The sequence below is a fragment of the Neoarius graeffei genome, chromosome 12 (assembly GCF_027579695.1).
Source record: "Neoarius graeffei isolate fNeoGra1 chromosome 12, fNeoGra1.pri, whole genome shotgun sequence".
NCBI classification, from domain to species: Eukaryota; Metazoa; Chordata; class Actinopteri; order Siluriformes; family Ariidae; genus Neoarius; species Neoarius graeffei.
Genome location: NC_083580.1, coordinates 27,809,830 through 27,829,819, shown reverse-complemented (window position 1 = coordinate 27,829,819; position 19,990 = coordinate 27,809,830). Strand labels below are relative to the sequence as shown.

The window sequence follows — 19,990 nt, the reverse complement described above, 5'->3', positions numbered from 1 at the left end:
TTTCATTATTTTTAAGCTATTTTTGGTCTACAGCATTTCTTTACATGCGCCTAAGACTTTTGCACAGGACTGTATGTGTAATACATAGCTGGAGCTCATGTTTGTGTAACACTGCTGCCTTTTTTGTCAGGCTGTCAATGAGCGTATTTCATCTCATACACATTTCCGTATTTAACCTCATACCTCATTTTTTGCACATTACTAGACAGTGCATACTCCAGTAGTGCATCATGTACCATTTTTGTTTTTATGTTACACAGTTTCTTTTATACACTGTCCCAATGATATTTTAAGGTTTACTGATGACCTCTTCTATTAAATACCACTTTTTGGAAACATAACTCACTGTCAGCGAGCCCTAGATAGATGACCGAGTGCACACTGAATGATTTTTTTAAGCTCTTTTTTTTGTATCCATTACTTTTTTTGGGGGGGGGGGGGGGGGGGGGGGGACACCAAAAAACTCAATTTAAAAAAGCTTAAACAAAGTGTTAACCTCAGAATTCCTAATGCAATAACAAGATTTACATGCACAAAACACTCCATTTTTACCCTCATTTCAAAATAGGCAACATTCCTAGTAAGCTGTTTACATGGCTAATGAAAATGAATATTCCACTAATACTGTATTCGAGTTTACATGCAGCATCTCTACCCCAGCCTTGTAAAGTGTTAGCTAGTTGGTTTGTGTTCAATATGCAGAGCTGACCGCAAACAGGCAAAAGGCCGTGTGTCACAAAGTGCTGGAAAAATCCCAATACACCGTAAAAACGCATATTCCAAATGCATTATATACATGCCTAAAGAATTCTCTTAAAACCAAGATAATATCAGCATATTCCACATGTCTTGATTGGAAAATGCTAAATTCAGAAGGTGGCCAAATTTGGAATATCCAGCAGGCTGTGTTGTTTGCATGACCGGTATTAAATTCTGATTATGGTCATATTCAGAATAATAGTGGAATATTAGTGTGCATGTAAACAAACTGATTAAGATCTGTAGTTTATATACAGTGGTGTTTGAAAGTTTGTGAACCCTTTAGAATTTTCTATATTTCTGCATAAATATGACCTAAAACATCATCAGATTTTCACACAAGTCCTAAAAGTAGATAAAGAGAACCCAGTTAAACAAATGAGACAAAAATATTATACTTGGTCATTTATTTATTGAGGGGCGGCACGGTGGTGTAGTGGTTAGCGCTGTCGCCTCACAGCAAGAAGGACCTGGGTTCGAGCCCCGGGGCCGGCGAGGGCCTTTCTGTGTGGAGTTTGCATGTTCTCCCCGTGTCCGCGTGGGTTTCCTCCGGGTGCTCCGGTTTCCCCCACAGTCCAAAGACATGCAGGTTAGGTTAACCGGTGACTCTAAATTGACCGTAGGTGTGAATGTGAGTGTGAATGGTTGTCTGTGTCTATGTGTCAGCCCTGTGATGACCTGGCGACTTGTCCAGGGTGTATCCCGCCTTTCGCCTGTAGTCAGCTGGGATAGGCTCCAGCTTGCCTGCGACCCTGTAGAAGGATAAAGCGGCTAGAGATAATGAGATGAGATTTATTTATTGATTAAAATGATCCAATATTACATATCTGTGAGTGGCAAAAGTATGTGAACCTTTGCTTTCAGTATCTGGTGTGACCCCCTTGTGTAGCAATAACTGCAACTAAACGTTTCCGCTAACTGTTGATCAGTCCTGCACACCGGCTTGGAGGAATTTTAGCCCATTCCTCCGTACAGAACAGCTTCAACTCCGGGATGTTGATGAGTTTCCTCACATGAACTGCTCGCTTCAGGTCCTTCCACGACATTTCAATTGGATTAAGGTCAAGACTTTGACTTGGCCATTCCAAAACATTAACTTTATTCTTCTTTAACCATTTTTTGGTAGAACAACTTGTGTGCTTAGGGTCATTGTCTTGCTGCATGACCCACCTTCTCTTGAGATTCAGTTCATGGACAGATGTCCTGACATTTTCCTTTAGAATGTGCAGGTGTAATTCAGAATTCATTGTTCCATCAATGATGGCAAGCCGTCCTGGCCCAGATGCAACAAAAAAGGCCCAAACCATGATACTACCACCACCATGTTTCACAGATGGGATAAGGTTTTTATGCTGGAATGCAGTGTTTTCCTTTCTCCAAACATAACGCTTCTCATTTAAACCAAAAATTCTATTTTGGTCTCGTCCGTCCACAAAACATTTTTCCTATAGCCTTCTGGGTTGTCCATGTGATCTTCAGCAAATTGCAGATGAGCAGCAATGTTCTTTTTGGAAAGCAGTGGCTTTCTCCTTGCAACCCTGCCATGCACACCATTGTTGTTCAGTGTTCTCCTGATGGTGGACTCATGAACATTAACATTAGCCAATGTGAGAGAGGCCTTCAGTTGCTTAGAAGTTACCCTGAGGTCCTTTGTGACCTCTCCGACTATTACACGCCTTGCTCTTGGAGTGATCTTTGTTGGTCGACCACTCCTGGGGAGGGTAACAATGGTCTTGAATTTCCTCCATTTGTATACAATCTGTCTGATTGTGGATTAGTGGAGTCCAAACTCTTTAGAGATGGTTTTGTACCCTTTTCCAGCCTGATGAGCATCAACAACGCTTTTTCTGAGGTCCTCAGAAATCTCCTTTGTTTGTGCCATGATACACTTCCACAAACATGCGTTGTGAAGATCAGACTTTGATAGATCCCTGTTCTTTAAATAAAACAGGGTGTCCACTCTCACCTGATTGTCATCCCATTGATTGAAAACACCTGACTCTAATTTCACCTTCAAATTAACTACTAATCCTAGAGGTTCACATACTTTTGCCACTCACAGATAGGAAATATTGGATCATTTTCCTCAGTAAATAAATGACCAGGTATAATATTTTTATCTCATTTGTTTAACTGAGTTCTCTTTATCTACTTTTAGGAGTTGTGTGAAAATCTGATGATGTTTGAGGTCATATTTATGCAGAAATATAGAAAATTCTAAAGGATTCACATACTTTCAAGCACCATTGTACTTACCTGGGCTTACAACAGTCACTTTACCCTCAATTTGACTTCGTCACCTTACTTGTTTTACTAAACATTGTCAATTAAATAAGCTACTGTCGCGTGCATGCTAACTTACCTCACGATCATTGAGTAACACAAGACAATACATGCAGAAGATAACACTAGTTACTTTATCATGGTTAAGGGGTTTAACAGAAGTTTTACACTAATCCTTACATCAGTGTTGTAGTCGAGTCACTAAACGTCAAGTCTGAGACCAGTCTCGACTCCCCAGTGTTCAAGTCCGAGTCATTAAAGAGAATTTTGAGTCGAGTCCACTACTGATCTGCATCGAGTCCGAGTCAAGTCCACGACTGAGCCGAGTTGAGTCTGAGAAAAAGACTCCAACTGCACCATTTGACGGTGGCTGTTGCTGCCTTTATGTGAAACTGTCTCTGCTATTGCGTTGGACTACCGTTACTGCTTGACAGCCCCATTTTAGTTCATAGGCTACAGATAAAAAGCTTGTTCATTGCTCACCAAGCCCTGCCCACTATCAACAGGGCAAATAACATGAGGGAGGCTTAACACTAGCTAGTTCATCGGTTAGCAAGCCCCACTATCAACAGAGCAATGAACATGTACCCCTTTTCCACCAAATCAGTTCCAGGGCTGGTTCGGAGCCAGTGCTGGTGCTGGTTCACAACTCGTTCAACTTGCGAGCCAGCTGAGAACCAGCTTGCTTTTCCATCGCTCACGGTGCTAAGAGAAGACACGTCATTACGTCGCTGTATACGTCAGTTACATCGTTGTATACGTCATTACGTCGCTGTATACATCAGTTACGTCACTACGTTTGCATAAACCTTGGCGCGAATATCGAAGCAAAAACAACGCGGAAGAAGCAGCAGCAACAACAACAACAACAATAATGGATGACTTCGCGTTTGTACAGCTGCTGCTTCTCGTCGCTTAAAAATGGCAATCTTTTGCGGTCTTGTTATTGTTGTCGGTCTTAACAACTCCGCCCCCCTGCTGACGTAAGTGGTTCTTTCCTCTGGCCCAGCAGAGAGTTGGTGCTAGCCTGGAACCGGTTTTTCTGGCCCCAGAGCCAGTTCTTTGTCAGTGGAAACAGAAAACCCGGTTCCAACCAGCCCTGGAACTGATTTGGTGGAAAAGGGGCAACAGTGTGTCACTTATTTCTCTGGGTAGAGTCTTACCAAATGATGATTGAAGTTCGAGGTTGTCCCCGTCATCTCCTCGATAGTTCTTCTACATACGGAACACATAGCAGTGCATTTTTTCCCACTGCACGAGAAGTCTGTATAAGCAAAGCGGACAATCCTAGGGGTGTTCTCACCAGGCATTTTAGCGCCATTAATATTAGTTTGTTCCTGAACATGACATATAAATAGGGGAATGTGCATTCTCTTGCACAAAATTAGTATAAAAATTAATGTAGATATAAATATCTTATGCCAAATTATTGTGGCATGTTACAAAAAATAAAGAAAAAATCAGAGTCCTCCTCTCCAATTTATGAGTCTGAATGCAGTTAATGCAAGAGTCCGAGTCCAAGTCCGAGTCATCAGTGCGCAAGTCCAAGTCAAGTCACGAGTCCTTAAAATGAGGGCACGAGTCGGACTCGAGTACTATAAGCCAGGCTTACATGCAAAAAGTCACACTACAACACTTACAGAGAAACAGTTGTGGGGTGAACAAAAAACAAATTCATTAGCCCTAGTGGGCAAGGAAAAAGCCTGTTTTGGTTTTTTGGATATGTAATTGATGAGGTTACAAAATGCTCGCTAAAGTAACGTAACAATGTCTGAGCTAGTAAGCTACTTAATCGCATTAATACAGAAGAAGGGAAATGAAAAGATTTTTATCAGCACATCATGTGTGTGCTCTTGATAAAATGACAACATGCTCTTGGCCAACATTTCAACTATGAGATGTGGTGTTTTCTCCTCACATCACCTGAACAGTATATTTTTCAAGTCTGTCTTTATTTTCTGTTGACATATTTAACCATGAGGCAGAAGGTATGACATAATACGGCTTTTTTTAAAAACTTCATTTTGCCGATTTCATCAGTATCTGGTCATTTAGCACAAAAGTCTTTTCATGCAAATCTTAAGTCTTTGAGCACGAATCTAAAGTCCTTTCGCATAACTCTCATTTCAATGTAGAATGGTCGCAATAATCGAAATAAAATACTCTTCTTGATATAGCAAAGGGTTCATTCTGATTGTTTAGGGATGAGAAGTCAGAATTAGTGTCAAATATTAAACTTTCGTTTTCTGCTGCTCTGCATTTTATGTATCAATTGTTGACAAGTTAATCCTGAAACATGGACTGAAAATCCAGTTCTTCGGTGTGTTTAGATATTTGTAGTTAAGTCATAAGAAACCTTGAATTGTGGGCACCTTCATAGATAACTTCACTGTTACTTCTGATCAGATCACAAACTCCACTGACCATCTATAATTTACACATTTTCCAGAATAATTCACTGTGGGATTATGTCTCTTTCCCCACTTGAAACATGTGTTTTGCTGACTAGGAGCGAAATCTAATCCTAAAAATGTACTTAAAATTATTAAAAGTAAACTGCCTTTCAGATTTTTCAAGCGTAGGTCATAAAAAGAATTTTCCCCGACACCTAAATATTTTTGTTTAGTGGACCGAAAGCTACTGAATTCAAATCACAGACTTCCAATTTTATTAGTTTGTTAAAAATAGAACAATTAATGAATTTAGGGCCACATGGCCGTAAATTCTCTGCTATTTTTTCTTGCTTCACCATGATGCAATTCAAGATTCATGCATCATGTGGTGGGCTTTCCCCGTTCGTGCAAGGCATTGTGGGATACAACTTTGAAACAGGAGAGAAAAATAGAGAACATGAGTGTGCGAATTAAACATGAAAGACTAACTACAGTAACGGAAAGTGAGAAGAAAAGACGTTGTGTTGTGAAGGAAAGGAAACACAGGACCAAACTAATAAATATCAGCAGTCAGTGAACACCTTGGTGTGATCAGCAGTTTGATTAGTGACAGAATGATGTAAATGTCAGTGCACGGTCAAGGTGTAGATGGCAGTAATGCAACATTGTGGATGCCAGCTGCCGTAAAACTCAAAAGAAGAAGAAGGTAAACCTGCGCATGTGCACACAGACTTCCTCTGTCTGCTTGACTGCACAAAGCAAGCGATTTCATGCACATTATTTGCTAGGGAATCCCCTTAAATTAAATAACTTCCCAGCCACAGAATGGCCTGGTTTTTTGAGATGTTACAGAAATAAACATATATCACAATGGCCAAATTTCAGAGGAAACTAAATTTCACAGATTTTATGAAATCGAAAGGCTGTCTCACTTTATAGGTCTATTTGGACTTTAGAATAAAGATTAAACGTTCTTAGAACTTGTTCAAAATGACTTTATAGTTGTGCTAAAAGACTTGTGCAAAAAGACTTTTGTGCTAAATGACTGTAAAACGTTTCATCAACATTTCCACATACCTGTGTGTTCCTGATTCTGAAAAGACAATCTGATATTCTGATATTCATGCACACTAAGACATCCACAATATGTGTGTTGCTGTAGGCTTCAGGATTCAGAACTAGAAGCTTGCGCTAGACTTATAGCACTGAATCGCACAACCATGAAACATATTAAACATAGCTACATACCAAATGAAACTTCAGCGAAATTCCATAAGTTGTAGGACTGTCTACCAGACAGCTAGAAATAAAAAAGTCATGGGCCAGAAATGAAATATGCCTGGGCTACTGATTCACTCCTGACTAGTGAAACTATCGCAAAATATTTTTAAAATCATCTCAAATTGTATTATTTCTTATTTTATCTTGTCTGAGTTTTGAGGAAAATGTGAGACTCCTTTATCTGCATCTGTCCCTAAAAAAGTCTTGAGTGGATGTTCAAATTTTAGACACCTATCCTACTGCAGTAAATAAAATTACAAAGGCATTTATTTTTGTACTAAGCAACCAAACATAAATCTGTCCAGAAATATAGATCGTGGCTCTATGATCTAGAATACAATCTAATGTCAGGGTCACTCAAAGCACTCAAATGTTATTTGCTACAAATAAAAATAACAGTGAATGTGTCCTGATGAGAAAGTGCCACATGAGGCTGCAGAGTGTGTGTGAGCGTGTGTGCGTGAGTGTGTGTATTTGTAGATAGCTGTAACTAAGTAACTGAGCTAGATGCAACAATACAGTATAATTAACCTAGCATGAAAATATCTAAACCAAAGAAGATGGAACAAACACAAGTAGAAAGGAGAGAGAGAGAGACAGAGAGAGAGAGAGAGAAGCAGACACAGAGAGACGGGATGGGTGTTAAAATGGGGCAGGCAAAGGAGAGAAGGAACGGGAGGTCATTTAGTCCTCAGAATTTCTTTATTTTTCCCCCAGAGTTCTACAGATTACAGACCAGAGAATCAGAGGATTCACTGAGTTTATATATTTATATAAATGTGGGCAATTTCATTTCCATTGTCACTGTAACGACTTAAAGACTTTTAGATAAGACAGTGGTCGTCACTTTGAATCCATATACAGTACTGTGCAAAAGTCATAGGCACCCTATTTTTTTCATACAAACTTTGTGATAAATTTCTATTTTATGACTTCTACATTATCGAGTCAGTACAAAAACATTTTAGAGTTCCAAACGTTAATTTTCCAGCACAAAATTAAATCTCATCTCATCATCTCTAGCCGCTTTATCCTGTTCTACAGGGTTGCAGGCAAGCTGGAGCCTATCCCAGCTGACTACTGGCGAAAGGCGGGGTACACCCTGGACAAGTCGCCAGGTCATCACAGGGCTGACACATAGACACAGACAACCATTCACACTCACACCTACGGTCAATTTAGAGTCACCAGTTAACCTAACCTGCATGTCTTTGGACTGTGGGGGAAACCAGAGCACCCGGAGGAAACCCACGCAGACATGGGGAGAACATGCAAACTCCACACAGAAAGGGCCTCGCCGGCCATGGGGCTCGAACCTGGACCTTCTTGCTGTGAGGCGACAGCGCTAACCACTACACCACCGTGCTGCCACAAAATTAAATGTTACAGAAAAAAAAAGTTTGTATCTGAGCAGCATATTACATAAGAGACCACTTTTCAGATTAAAAAAGAAAACATAATGAAGGCTACTGGGTTTCGATGCAAAATGAAGAAGCAAGTGTGACAGTCAACGTGTCCAGAAGAACTGTGGCTGGGTCTGCAAGATGCTCAGTAAAACCTACAGGTCATTTCCTTATAAAACTGCACTCACTGTACCTGAGACTACAATTTTTTTTTTTAAAGCAAAGGGTCGTCTCACAGCAAATATTGACTTTGTTTCATTTATTTTACCTTACTGCTGCTTATAGTATTTTTTTTTAATGTTGAAACTTTTCATTTCATTATATTTTAAACCATTTTTGGTCTACAGCATTTCTTTACATGTGCCTAAGACTTTTGCACAGTACTGTATGTAAGAAAGAAGAAAAAGTAATTGAGATTGATATCGATGCATGCATTTTCCACAGAATTTGTTATCCACCTACATAACATGAGCTATGATGTGTTAGGATTTCTGAGAGGATGTTTAAAGAAACAATCTGCCCTGAATGGCTCCTAACACATCTAAATATTTACAATCAACATGTGATCTTCAATTCTGCAAAATGTTTATTCTAAGGTTAAATTCTGAACATTTTTCATTGACACACTCTACTTTTATTTTTTGGCGAAAGGATTCCTCTATTACCCACAATGCTTTGACTGCCAGCTGAGAGTAGCACCAGTAGGAGTCTATCTCTACATTTCCATTACAGTTCCAGCATTTGGCAGATGTTCTTATCCAGAGCAACTTGCACTTATCTCATTTATACAAATGAGCAGTTGCAGGTTAAGGGCCTTGCTCAAGGGCCCAGCAGTGACAGCTTGGCAGTATTGGGATTTGAACTCACGACCTTCCAATCAGCAGTCCAACGTCTTAACCACTGAGACGTTAAATCAGCTAAAGAGTCTGGTGCAGCAGCTCTTTAATCCTTCACTCTGTCCAGCTCTCTCACCTCTTCATCTCTAAATGCTGCCTCAAACACAAAGGGCTTAAGATTCAACTTCCATATCAATACTGCAATCTCACATAACATTAAATAATGAGTGCAAAGTTTGCTGGCTCCAATGCTTATATGTTGTAATTAGTTTTAAGGGCTGGGTGTTACTCAGAACAGTTTATGACTGTCTTTAGTTCTTATAAGGGCTTAAAGACCTTGTACTCAACCCCAATCAACAATATATCCTCCATTCTGTGGTCTGTAGACAGCCCCCTTAGTGTTTTTTTTTTTTAAGGGGGATTGAAGATAAAAAAAATTGCAATTTAAATGATTGATTTTCAAATTAAAAATAATGAAAATGGAAATAATAATTACATTTTAGTCCCGTCAATCCCATCCTTCTCACACACACACACAAACAATGAGGCAGGCAAAGAATGGCAGCACGCACACAGGCATGCAGACTAACACACACACACACACACACACACACACACACACACACACACACACACACACACACACACATACTTACCCCACGACGCAGGCTCCGAAGGCAGTGAATTTTGGGCTTGGAGGTGATGATATCATTGAAGCGGTGCGAGAGGGCCTCCTTGGGTGGTTTGGGGCTCTGAGGGGTGGGGCAGGGGTCAAGGGTCACAGTAGAAGGTGAGGGGGGTTCTGGAGGGGGTTGGCGTGGGTCAGGGGATGTTAATAGGGACATAAGCTACATAAGCAAGACACAGGCCACCAAGCAGCGGCAGAGCAAGAGAAAGGGAACGAGAGAGGAAAGACAAAAAGAGAGAAAGCAAAGGAGAAAGAGATATAGAGAGTGAGGGGTAAAAAAACAGAAGAGAAGCAAGAGAAATAAATATATATAAAGAGTGAGAGAGAGAGAGTTGATGGACAGAGGAAACAAAATCCAATCCAGTAGAAGGTAAAAAAAAAGGAAGGGGGGAACACAAAACGAGAGAAATAAGGCTCCAAAAAAGTTAAGGCTTGACAAATAAATGAATCCATTAATTGATCAGACAATTAATAAATACTCCAAAACAAATACACTGACATGGAAAGCAAAAGATAAAGTGAACCAAGGATGTGTGTAAGACAGTTAGTGTGTTAACAGACAACAATCTGCTTATTCAGAACATGCAAAAACAGCCAGGACACGCACGCACGCGCGCACACACACATGCACACACACATGCACACACACACACACACACACACACACACACACATCCCAGACAATTTCTGTACCAGATCAAAAAGCAATCATCACAGTGAAATGTAAAGTACAGTACCCATAACGGCACAATGACAACATGCTACACTGAAAAGCAAAACCTTTGCTCATTACATTACTCTTACATCATTTTATCCCTTCAATCAGTGGGCTCTTGCTTATTTAAGAATTAAATGCTGACTTCGTATCATAAATGAATGCAATTTACTCTGCTTCGCTGTATTTTACTTTCAACGTTGTGTGGGAAGAGTACCACAGCCTTCTCACAGCCATGGCCCAGAGGACTGTGATTAGACACTGACTGCATTTCAGTGTGGTTTGGTTCCTACACTTCCAAGAACAGGTTGAGTGGCTGAGCTATCAAAGTGCTGGCAGCACAAAAACAATATTAATTACATTAATGGGTTGTCAGTGAAAAGGATTTACACCCCCAATTTATAACAGCAGTATTATCTATTCAGATAAAACAATATAGTCTTATGATTTAAATACTGTATATATAAGGATGATAACTGATAAATGGAAAACAAACTTAAATGTAGACTGCCTTTCAGATTTTTCAAGTGTAGGTCATAAAAATAATTTTCCCCGACACACAATAATTTTTGTTTAGTGGACCGAAAGCTACTGAATTCAAATCACAGACTTCCAATTTTATTAGTTTTTTTTTTAAATAGAAAAATTTATGAATTTAGGGCCACATGGCCCTAAATTCTCTGCTATTTTTTCTTACTTCACTATGACGCAATTCAAGATATGAATCACATGGTGGGCTTTCCCCGTTGCACAAGGCATTGTGGGATACAAATTTGAAACAGGAGAGAAAAATGGAGGACGTGAGTGTGTGAATGAAACGTGAAAGACCAACTACAGTAATGGAAAACGAGAAGAAAAGACATTGTGTTGTGAAGGAAAGGAAACACAGGACCAAACTAATAAATATCGGCGGTCAGTGAGCACCTCAGTGTGATCAGCTGTTTGTTTAGCAACAGAATGATGTAACTATCAGTGCACGGTCAAGGTAAACCTGTAGGTGGCAGTAATACAACACTGTGGATGCCAGCTGCCATAAAACCAAAAGAAGAAGAAGATAATACCTTAAGGCTGTTGTATCAGAAATTTTAGGACTGTCTTCCTTGTTGCACACACTGAAGCTCCAGTACACACACACACACACACACTCCCTTCATGTGCTATCCAAATGATAGTAAATAAACACTCCTGACCTAAAAGCTGCACATGAACATGTAAAACTTCTTCACTGTCTGGATTTCAGAAGTAGAAGCTTCTGAAATAAACGTAATACTCAAGATTCTTCTTGTTACTGAACTTTATGCTTTCAATTTTAGTGATCAACAGGAGATAATTCTTTATTAACCCACATGCAATTTAGCTTTCATAATCACCAATATAAACATTCTGCAGGAGAAAGAAGAGCAAAATGTTTTTTAGGTCAATGTCCTGCTCATTTCTTTCTCTCTCTCTCTCTCTCCCTCGCGTCATTATCATATGACCCAGAGCACTAATGAGTTTCTAATGAAGTCGTGCTTTGGGAGGAGATCTGCTCAAATCTAGAAACCATAATATGTGCATATACCACACACACACACACACACATATATAATGCCCTCCAGAGTTATTAATGAGCAAAAATGACTGTATAAAACAAGCATATACAACCCCGATTCCAAAAAAGTTGGGACAAAGTACAAATTGTAAATAAAAACAGAATGCAATGATATGGAAGTTTCAAAATTCCATATTTTATTCAGAATAGAACATAGATGACATATCAAATGTTTAAACTGAGAAACTGTATCATTTAAAGAGAAAAATTAGGTGATTTTAAATTTCATGACAACAACACATCTCAAAAAAGTTGGGACAAGGTCATGTTTACCACTGTGTGAGATCCCCTTTTCTCTTTACAACAGTCTGTAAACGTCTGGGGACTGAGGAGACAAGTTGCTCAAGTTTAGGGATAGGAATGTTCACCCATTCTTGTCTAATGTAGGATTCTAGTTGCTCAACTGTCTTAGGTCTTTTTTGTCGTATCTTCCGTTTTATGATGCGCCAAATGTTTTCTATGAGTGAAAGATCTGGACTGCAGGCTGGCCAGTTCAGTACCCGGACCCTTCTTCTACGCAGCCATGATGCTGTAATTGATGCAGTATGTGGTTTGGCATTGTCATGTTGGAAAATGCAAGGTCTTCCCTGAAAGAGACGTCGTCTGGATGGGAGCATACCGTATGTTGCTCTAGAACCTGGATATACCTTTCAGCATTGATGGTGTCTTTCTAGATGTGTAAGCTGCCCATGCCACACGCACTAATGCAACCCCATACCATCAGAGATGCAGGCTTCTGAACTGAGCGCTGATAACAACTTGGGTCGTCCTTCTCCTCTTTAGTCCGAATGACACGGCATCCCTGATTTCCATAAAGAACTTCAAATTTTGATTCGTCTGACCACAGAACAGTTTTCCACTTTGCCACAGTCCATTTTAAATGAGTCTTGGCCCAGAAAAAATGTCTACGCTTCTGGATCATGTTTAGATACGGCTTCTTCTTTGATCTATAGAGTTTTAGCTGGCAACGGCGGATGGCACGGTGAATTGTGTTCACAGATAATGTTCTCTGGAAATATTCCTGAGCCCATTTTGTGATTTCCAATACAGAAGCATGCCTGTATGTGATGCAGTGCCGTCTAAGGGCCCGAAGATCACGGGCACCCAGTATGGTTTTCCGGCCTTGACCCTTACGCACAGAGATTCTTCCAGATTCTCTGAATCTTTTGATGATATTATGCACTGTAGATGATGATATGTTCAAACTCTTTGCAATTTTACACTGTCTGACTCCTTTCTGATATTGCTCCACTATTTGTCGGCGCAGAATTAGGGAGATTGGTGATCCTCTTCCCATCTTTACTTCTGAGAGCTGCTGCCACTCCAAGATGCTCTTTTTATACCCAGTCATGTTAATGACCTATTGCCAATTGACCTAATGAGTTGCAATTTGGTCCTCCAGCTGTTCCTTTTTTGTACCTTTAACTTTTCCAGCCTCTTATTGCCCCTGTCCCAACTTTTTTGAGATGTGTTGCTGTCATGAAATTTCAAATGAGCCAATATTTGGCATGAAATTTCAAAATGTCTCACTTTCGACATTTGATATGTTGTCTATGTTCTATTGTGAATACAATATCAGTTTTTGAGATTTGTAAATTATTGCATTCCTTTTTTATTTATAATTTGTACTTTGTCCCAACTTTTTTGGAATCGGGGTTGTAATAATTAAAATAATTTTTATTCAAAAATATATTTTTACAATAATAGTATTTTCCTTCAAAGAAATCCAAGTGCCAAAACTATATATCAAAAAATTAAATGCAAAGAAATTGTCATTCTTGTGAATGTCAGGTGCAGAAACAGATGCAGTTATAGGTGTTTGTTTAAAAAACAGGCACACAACTCCAAAACAAAATGCGCACACATGGTCAAAAACAGGCACAAGATCAGGCAATCAGCAAACAGATTTAATGGGGGCAAAAACTAGAATCAGAAAACCAAAAGGACAAAAACAAGATCATGAATCAGAGAAACCTGCACGATAAACAACTGCCTGGTACCTCAGACAAATAAACACTGGAACGATACTTCACAGGTGTGTGAGGGTGTGTGGGTGTGTTTGCGTGCGCATGTGTGATTGAATCAAGATGTGTGCAATTGTTGGGTTTCACGTAACGTCACATCCGCCTCATTAGTTATTCAAAACTTTAGCTGGTGGTCTACCAAAGCGCAGTTGACAAAGCATTTGTACGAAGAAGATGCATTGCTCTTGTGAAAAATGACTTACACTTGCGTTGTTTTCGGTTGTTCAAATCGATCAAACCATGAAACCGATAAAAGTTTCTTCAGGGTTCCCCATGAACTAATAAAAAAGGGTGAACGAACACAGGATTTCACAAAAAGACACCGAGAAAGGTGGCTTTTGAACCTCTCACTGAAATCGAAGTGAGCCTAGTCGAAGCATGCTCGAGTCTGCAATGATCAGCTATGTCGTTAGTGTTTTCTAAGTACTTTTCTTGCTATGTGTTGTTATTTTACGGTACTATTTTTAGTCATGAAGCACTAAAGTCCCCAGCTGTTTCTTTGTTTCCTCCTCACAAAGTCCATATACACGAAGGTCGCGACAAAATTCTTACCCAGCCCTACAGTTACAATGCGTCATGATCACTTCTCCATCTTGTTTAACTAAGATAATCTTCTGATGATCTTTGTGAATGATTTACCTGAGAGATAAGAGTCAACACAAGTGAGAATCAAGTGAATTGTTGTTTGTTTACACTTCGACTTGCAGCATTTGATTGTAAAGACGTGAACGAAAAGCTTAAAAAAAACATACTTAAACGGGCAAAAACAATAGAGGATTCATTCGGCAGCGACTTGATACCAAGGTCTTTTACCCGGCCACATACAAAAAAGTTGTAAGCCTCCATACTCTTCCACGCTTTCATCTGTTTTGCGGTGTAGAAGGATGTCTGCAACACCAGACAGTTCGAGATGTTGGTGAACTCAACTGAAGGGTAGTTTTCAAGATCATATGAGAAATCCTTCTTTCCCAGACAGTAGGGGTCTATGAAACAGACTTCATGTTAAAACTGTTAAAAATGTTTGTGGCAGCGGGGGCATGGTCAAGCATCGGTTTGTGAATGGAGGGTGGAGTCAGGGAAGGTAAGTGGTAGGATCACTGCACCTGATGGGAATTAACCTGTGTTTGTATGTCTTCCCCAGTGACCACGCCCTTTAAAAGGAGAGAGAGAGCAGAGAAAGGGAGCTCTCTCCCCAACCAGAACACTTGCGTGTGTGCGTGTGACTGGGAGGGTGTGAAAATCAAGCTGAAAAGCTAAAATAAAAGAGTTTAATGAGAACTCAGTTCTGGCCTGCCATGCTTCTGTGCTCCACCCACCTGATCTGATTCTACAGTGGTGCCGAAACCCGGGACCGGAGTGCAGAAGGGAACAGCCCCATGGAGTCCTCCCCCTTCGCAGACCTGGTCCATGCCCTCGCCACGGCCCAACAGAGCCAGCACCAGGCGCTGATCGCCCTCCAGAAGGAGCAGGAACAATGGTTCGAAGCCCTGGTGCTGGCGCAGCAGGAAGATCGCCAGGCGTTCCGGCACCTGCTCGCGTCGGCGGGGTCCACCACCACCACGGACCCTCCCCACCTCACCCTAACGAAGATGGGTCCACATGATGACCCTGAAGCCTTCCTCGCTCTTTTTGAGCAGGCAGCAGAGGCGTGGGGTTGGCCGGTGGAACAGCGCGTGGCGCGCCTCCTCCCCCTGCTAACAGGTGAGGCGCAGCTGGCCGCGCTGCAGCTTCCCGCTGACAGCCAGCTGGTCTACACAGACCTCCGCAGGGCCGTCCTTCAACGTATGGGTCGCACCCCGGAACAGCAACGGCAGCGCTTCCGTGCGCTGCACTGGGAGGAGGTCGGCCAGCCGTTCGCGTTTGGCCAGCAACTCCAGGATGCCTTTCGGCGGTGGCTGAGGGCCGACAACCATGACGCCGAGGGAATCGTCAACCTGGTAAAAATAAACTTGACTATTCCATTGCACATAGCAATCTTCTGACTATATCTAAAGCGAGCAGTGGCTTCTAGATTATGAGCATACTCTGATCGTTAACTGTTTGCACTATGGAGCACTTGCATGTGACGTCACAGCCGATCCAGATTGTGACAGACGCCATCTTGTCGGTAAAACGCCATATTTCCGCCTTCTACTTCTACTTCTGGTTCTACTTCTACCTTTTCTTCTGGAAAACCCTACTATATACAATTCTACTACAACGGCTGCGGCTACAAGCTCTCCCTACCTGTGCACGTTTTTTATGTTTTTTGTGTGTATTTTTGCGTGTTGTTCGTCTGTACTGGACTTCAATATCCACTACAACCGTATGGACTTACTGGACATTGGTTTCCAGCAGAAAATGACAATTTGTAGCGATTTCCATCGCATGCACAACATTCCAGACGAGATAGCGAGACCAGCGGGGTCTCCGTGGATTGTTATCGGAAGCAAAGCGAAGGAGGCGGCGCCGGGAGCGGAAGCAAAAGCGAGGCTGCAGAGCTGGCCTGTTGACTAAGCTCAGAAAACAGCCACTCAAATCTCCACTGCTAAGCCTCTACCTCTCCAATGCCAGATCCATGGTAAACAAGACGGACGATTTGGAATTACAGCTGGAATTACCTTATTCTATTCTATAATCGGCTGGTCAGTGCTATACTAGATACTGATATAAATAGTGTTAGTACTCAATACTTAAGTGACTTACCCGTCCAATGAGGATAGTTATTTTCTTGTTTACAAGATGCCACATCTGAGTCGCTGACAAATCCTGAATTTCTGTAAAGATAACTGTCCAGAGATGTATAAGCATGCAGTGCTTCACCACTGAACAGAGAGGGAAAGTTAATGAGGTAATTATACACGTCTGGGTATTCCGCTGGCAGTTCAACATCCACTGACACGGTCGTGAAAACTACGTCCGGTAAACCATAAGGGTCACTAATCTGTAGATCGTTTATTTTAGACATATATCTAGTTATCTGTTCATTAGAAAAATGAGCCTTGTAGTCCGTCGGTTGAAATTGATCCATTCTGTACACGAGTGCAGCAGTATTCAGCTGTGTTTTTTACCAACAAGATGGCGGCTGTGTACTTTCCGGTCACGTGACTGCAAGATCTCTATGGCAGCCGTTTAGATCACCAGCTATTTCACTTCCAGTAAAACCGCTAAGAAAATCACGTGACTGAAACCCAGCAATCAGTGATCGGGTGGACCTGAAAGTGTGGCCTGGGTATTGTAGTTCATGGAGGCCATGTTTGTAGGCCATGATGTTCTCTGGAAAGTTAAGTATGAAACCAGCACTGAGATGACAGAGAAACTGCTGTTCTCATTAGAGTCCAGATTCCACTGAAAACCTGGGGTCTGAACTGAATAGTGATGTCCACATTTAACAAACAAGAATTTTAGGAGCTTAAAAGCCTTGTGGCTCTCTCTGCAAATGTACCTCAACCTTAACAGACATTACAAGTAGAGGCTGTTTTATTCTCTCCAGGGCAATACTGACAAAATATTAATTGTAAGGGTGCTGATCATTTTAAAAACTGCACTTTTTGTATTTGAAAAAATAAAAATACACACGACACAATGTCTGTAAAGTTTGAACTTAAAATCTCACTTATTGTATGAGCTTTATACATTCATTTTGCTCATTTTCATGAAAGATAGCAGTAATTCTGGAGGGCACACACACACACAGTAACAGTAAAAAGTTTGGACACTTTTTTTATCTAATGGTTTTCTTTATTTTTATTAATTAAGAGACACTTCATGTCTTAAAGTAATGAAGGATGTTGTTTTTCTTTACTTAGTTGAGCGGTTCTTGACATAATATGGATTACTACAGTTGTGGAATAGGGCTATTTACTGTATTTTTCTCATTTACTATTCACTGTTTGATCTCAAACTCATTAAGAAAGTGAGAAATTGCACTAATTAACTTTTGACGAGGCACACCTGTTAACTGAAAAGCATTCCAGGTGACTAGCTCATGAAGCTGGTTAAGATAATGCCAATAGTGTGCAAAGCGTCATCAAGGGAAACGGTGGCCACTAAAATATCAAACTTTTTTGCAACAATTTATTGGTTACCACATAATTCCATGCATTATTTCATAGTTTTGATATCTTTAGTATTGTTCTAGAATGTAGAAAATGGACAAAATACAGAAAAACCTATGAATGAGTAGGGGTATACATACTTTTGACTGGTACTGTATGCATATTTAAACTTCTAACAACCTGTTTGCTCTGGATCTGTATATTGACACTAAGTGCAGAAAAACTGAAAACACACACACACACACACACACACCAGAGATGCAATTATCCATTTTAACGCTGACCCTTTTTAGAATGGGTGGGGTTCAGAAGAGCACATACTCAGTGACAAGTGACTCAGCCCAGCTCAGAAAGGTTGATGGTAAACAGTTGTTCACAGCCACAGAAGCAGTGGATGATAGAGAGAAGAGGAAGAGTGTTGGTGCCATAAAAAAAATTTAATTAAAAAAAATGCAAGGATGAGTGTTAGAGGGATGTTTTGTGTTTTGGATGTACGGGTATAAGGGTCACAAAACTTTGCTAAGTTTAAAGGTTAGGGCTCGCTGGCAATGCATTAGTAGGTTAGCTCATCAACCGTTCAGTCACACAGGTGAGGGTGTGTGAGGTTGAACATAGGAGGGATATTACAGCAAACAATAACGTCGAAAAACATATGCAAGCCACAATGAATTGCTACATATCAAATCAAACTGAGAAAGAATAAAAACATGGATATAAAAATATATATATATATAAATGAATGAAGGAATTACACAAATATTATGTCAGTCTAACTACACAAAATGTACACCAGGCTGATATTACATTACACAATCAGCTTATTTGTGTGTGCATGTTTTTTTTTTTTTTACCTCTGCCAACTTTGTTGGAGGAGGTTATGTTTTTGCCTCCATTTGTTTGTTTGTGTGTTCCCACCATAACTCAAAAAGTAGAGAACGGATGTTGATGAAATTTTGAGAAAAGGTAGGCTGTGCACCAAGGAACAACTGATTAGATTTTGATGCAAATCCGAATATGTGGCTTGGCGGAGGTTTGCACTTTATTTATTTATTTATTTATTTATTAAAATAACTGTGTTGCTTTTCTAAACCATAATGCATAGCAAAACATATTTCCAAGAGAGAAAAAAATCTTTTCTGGGTTTTACTGAAGTCGTAGCTTTGATCAGCTGACCTAAGTGGCTGTTGAAACTATTGAAGTACCTAGCAATGCATATAAGTTTGTGTGTGTTACCTTGTTCTTTTTGAATGGCCAGAGTTTGCTCTTGCTTTTGCTGGGTTTTTCTGTCTTAACGTCGGCGCGTGAGTTGGTCAGGCTGGTCTCCGATGCAGTCCTCTTCATTGCCTGTCCATAGTCTTCAAACTCCACATCACCTGGTGGCTCAAACCCTGATTTATACGACTCCACCACCTGTGCGGAGTCCTGTAAACACACACAAACATTTTGGTCATCACCGCTTGAAATTATTTTGCAAACAGCAGCAGCTAGGAATGATTGGTAGGAGAGCTTGCAAGATAAGCACTTAAATAAGTGCTAATGAAACAACACTTATCAAGCTCAGTTTAGACAGACCTGAAAAATGCAGCCCATGGGAATATTTGTGCACTGTAAAATCAACACTTCTTTTTTATCAATGGTATTACACCCTGTTTCCATCCTGGTTCCAGTTTGGTTGTTTTTTGAATCTCTGGACAACTTTGCATCAAGACCGATTGGCACAGGGCATGGGCAGATGCCAGCTCCAACTAGGACCACACCACCATTACAGATCCCACAGTGAAGCCAAACGGTTTTAACCTCCCACACAAGCAGTGGCAGACATTGAACCGCATACGCACCCTCCATACAAGAACAAGATACCGTCTGCATAAATGGGGGATGGCAGACAGCTCTGCCTGTAACTGTGGCCACCAAGACCAGACAATTCACCACATTGTGAATGACTGCCATATACGGCATTTCACTGGGGGATCCAAATAG

The 19,990-nt window shown here is 40.7% G+C and overlaps 1 protein-coding gene across 17 annotated transcripts in view; it reads right to left on the bottom strand.

Moving 5' to 3' along the window:
* The window catches only part of LOC132895315 (formin-binding protein 1), a 259,445-nt gene that overhangs the window by 26,679 nt on the left and 212,776 nt on the right, over nt 1-19,990 (bottom strand). For 9 of the 17 annotated variants that reach the window (XM_060935743.1, XM_060935739.1, XM_060935744.1 and 6 more), the window contains exons 9-10: nt 19,244-19,432; nt 9,612-9,803 (exon numbers count right to left, since the gene is read on the bottom strand). In XM_060935743.1, the coding sequence (XP_060791726.1) occupies nt 9,612-9,803; nt 19,244-19,432 (381 nt within the window). The remainder of the gene's footprint in view (nt 1-9,611; nt 9,804-19,243; nt 19,433-19,990) is intronic. The other 8 variants (XM_060935751.1, XM_060935752.1, XM_060935754.1 and 5 more) reach the window with 2 other exon arrangements.